The sequence below is a fragment of the Trypanosoma conorhini genome (assembly GCF_003719485.1).
Source record: "Trypanosoma conorhini strain 025E chromosome Unknown Tco_14.4_contig_01229, whole genome shotgun sequence".
In the NCBI taxonomy this organism is placed as follows: domain Eukaryota; phylum Euglenozoa; class Kinetoplastea; order Trypanosomatida; family Trypanosomatidae; genus Trypanosoma; species Trypanosoma conorhini.
In genome coordinates this window covers 1-1,175 of record NW_021705317.1, presented here as the reverse complement: position 1 = coordinate 1,175, position 1,175 = coordinate 1, and the positions used below count along the sequence as shown (strand labels likewise).

General features: G+C 66.2%; 2 protein-coding genes across 2 annotated transcripts in view; one reads left to right on the top strand and one right to left on the bottom strand.

Moving 5' to 3' along the window:
* Tco025E_09686 (uncharacterized protein) overlaps positions 1 to 315 on the top strand; it is a gene marked incomplete at both ends in the record, with an annotated part of 471 nt that extends 156 nt beyond the window's left edge. The window contains one exon of the mRNA XM_029376496.1: positions 1 to 315. This exon is cut by the window's left edge and continues 156 nt beyond it. Coding sequence (XP_029223401.1) covers positions 1 to 315 — 315 coding nt within the window.
* Positions 316 to 403: 88 nt separating this feature from the next.
* On the bottom strand, positions 404 to 1,175 carry Tco025E_09685 (uncharacterized protein; the record flags this gene model as incomplete). The annotated part of the gene is made up of 1 exon (XM_029376495.1): positions 404 to 1,175. A coding segment is annotated over one exon (772 nt), but the record flags the coding sequence as incomplete, so codon positions are not given.

The following is a 1,175-nucleotide window of genomic DNA, read 5'->3' as shown; positions in this document are numbered from 1 at the left end:
GCCTCCCGCGATTCTTGGGGCTATTTTGACCCAGCCATTGCGCGAGGTTGGCTGGCGGGCGCGGGGGTGCTTCACTGTCGCAAAAACAGGACTTATGGAGGTCGAGGCGGTGTCTGCGACAACATGGGGCCGAAATGCGAGACGCTTTGTCCGCCGCCCAAGACCCTCATTGGTGGGTCCACAAATTCCTCTACGGGCAGTGACGCGCCGCAACACGGCTTCGCCGTCGGCGCTGGAGCGCCTGGAGAAGTTCCACACCCGCGCCGCCGGCGTCATCGCTGGCGTTCCCGTCGGGGCCTCTCGGGCGGCTGCTGAAAAGGAGGCTCGCCTTCTCTCGCTGGAGGGCGCTGCGTCGATGCGGGGTATCCGGTGCTATCTGCAGTCGTGCGTGCGCGGCGGCGAGTTAGGGCAACACGCCGAGGCTCTTTTTCGCCTTCCGACCCGATACACTCAGCCCCCCGCCTGATGGCGGGTAAGTTGCACGAGCATAGGTGATTTTGGCAGGCTCCATTGCCGCGGAGCCCCTCGATGCCGCCAACGCGCGTCTACCTTGGCACGTCGCCACCGGGTGGATTGGGCGCCGATGCCGATCCGGAGGAGAGACGCAAGGGATGCACGCTGCGGGTGGAGTCGACGGCGCATGCCCTCCTCTACACTCAATGGGCGGGCGGCTCCGTAGAGCTCGGAGTGCGGTCTGGCTGCGCCGCTCGCTTGTTTTAGCGCCAGGCACGCGTCCGTGCAGTATGAAGTGTGGCGGCGGCTCGCTGGCGCGCGGCTGCCGTGCGAAGTGCCAGGCCACGGAACAGAGCTCCGCTGAGCTCCTGCTGTGCGCACTGAAAACGTCCGCCAGGCGAGTGGCGGGCGTATTTACTGCCTCACCGTCCCTTCTCCTGAGCGCGCTTGAAACGGGCCCGACCCGAGCCACGGACGGGGTGCTCCGCCGCATTTGGAGCGTCATTGCCGGCCCGCTCCGTCGTGGCGCGTGCGCCTGCGCTTTAACTTTATTTTTTTTGGGCGCGCCGGCGCCCCTCACACACACAGCGAGGCGGCTGATGAACTTGCGAAAGCAGCGCTGGGGGAATTTCAGGACGCACCCGCGCGGATGGCGGACATCCGCACCGCCAACCCGCCGCTGCCGCGCACAGAAAAAACTGAGGGGGCCGCCATTATCCCCG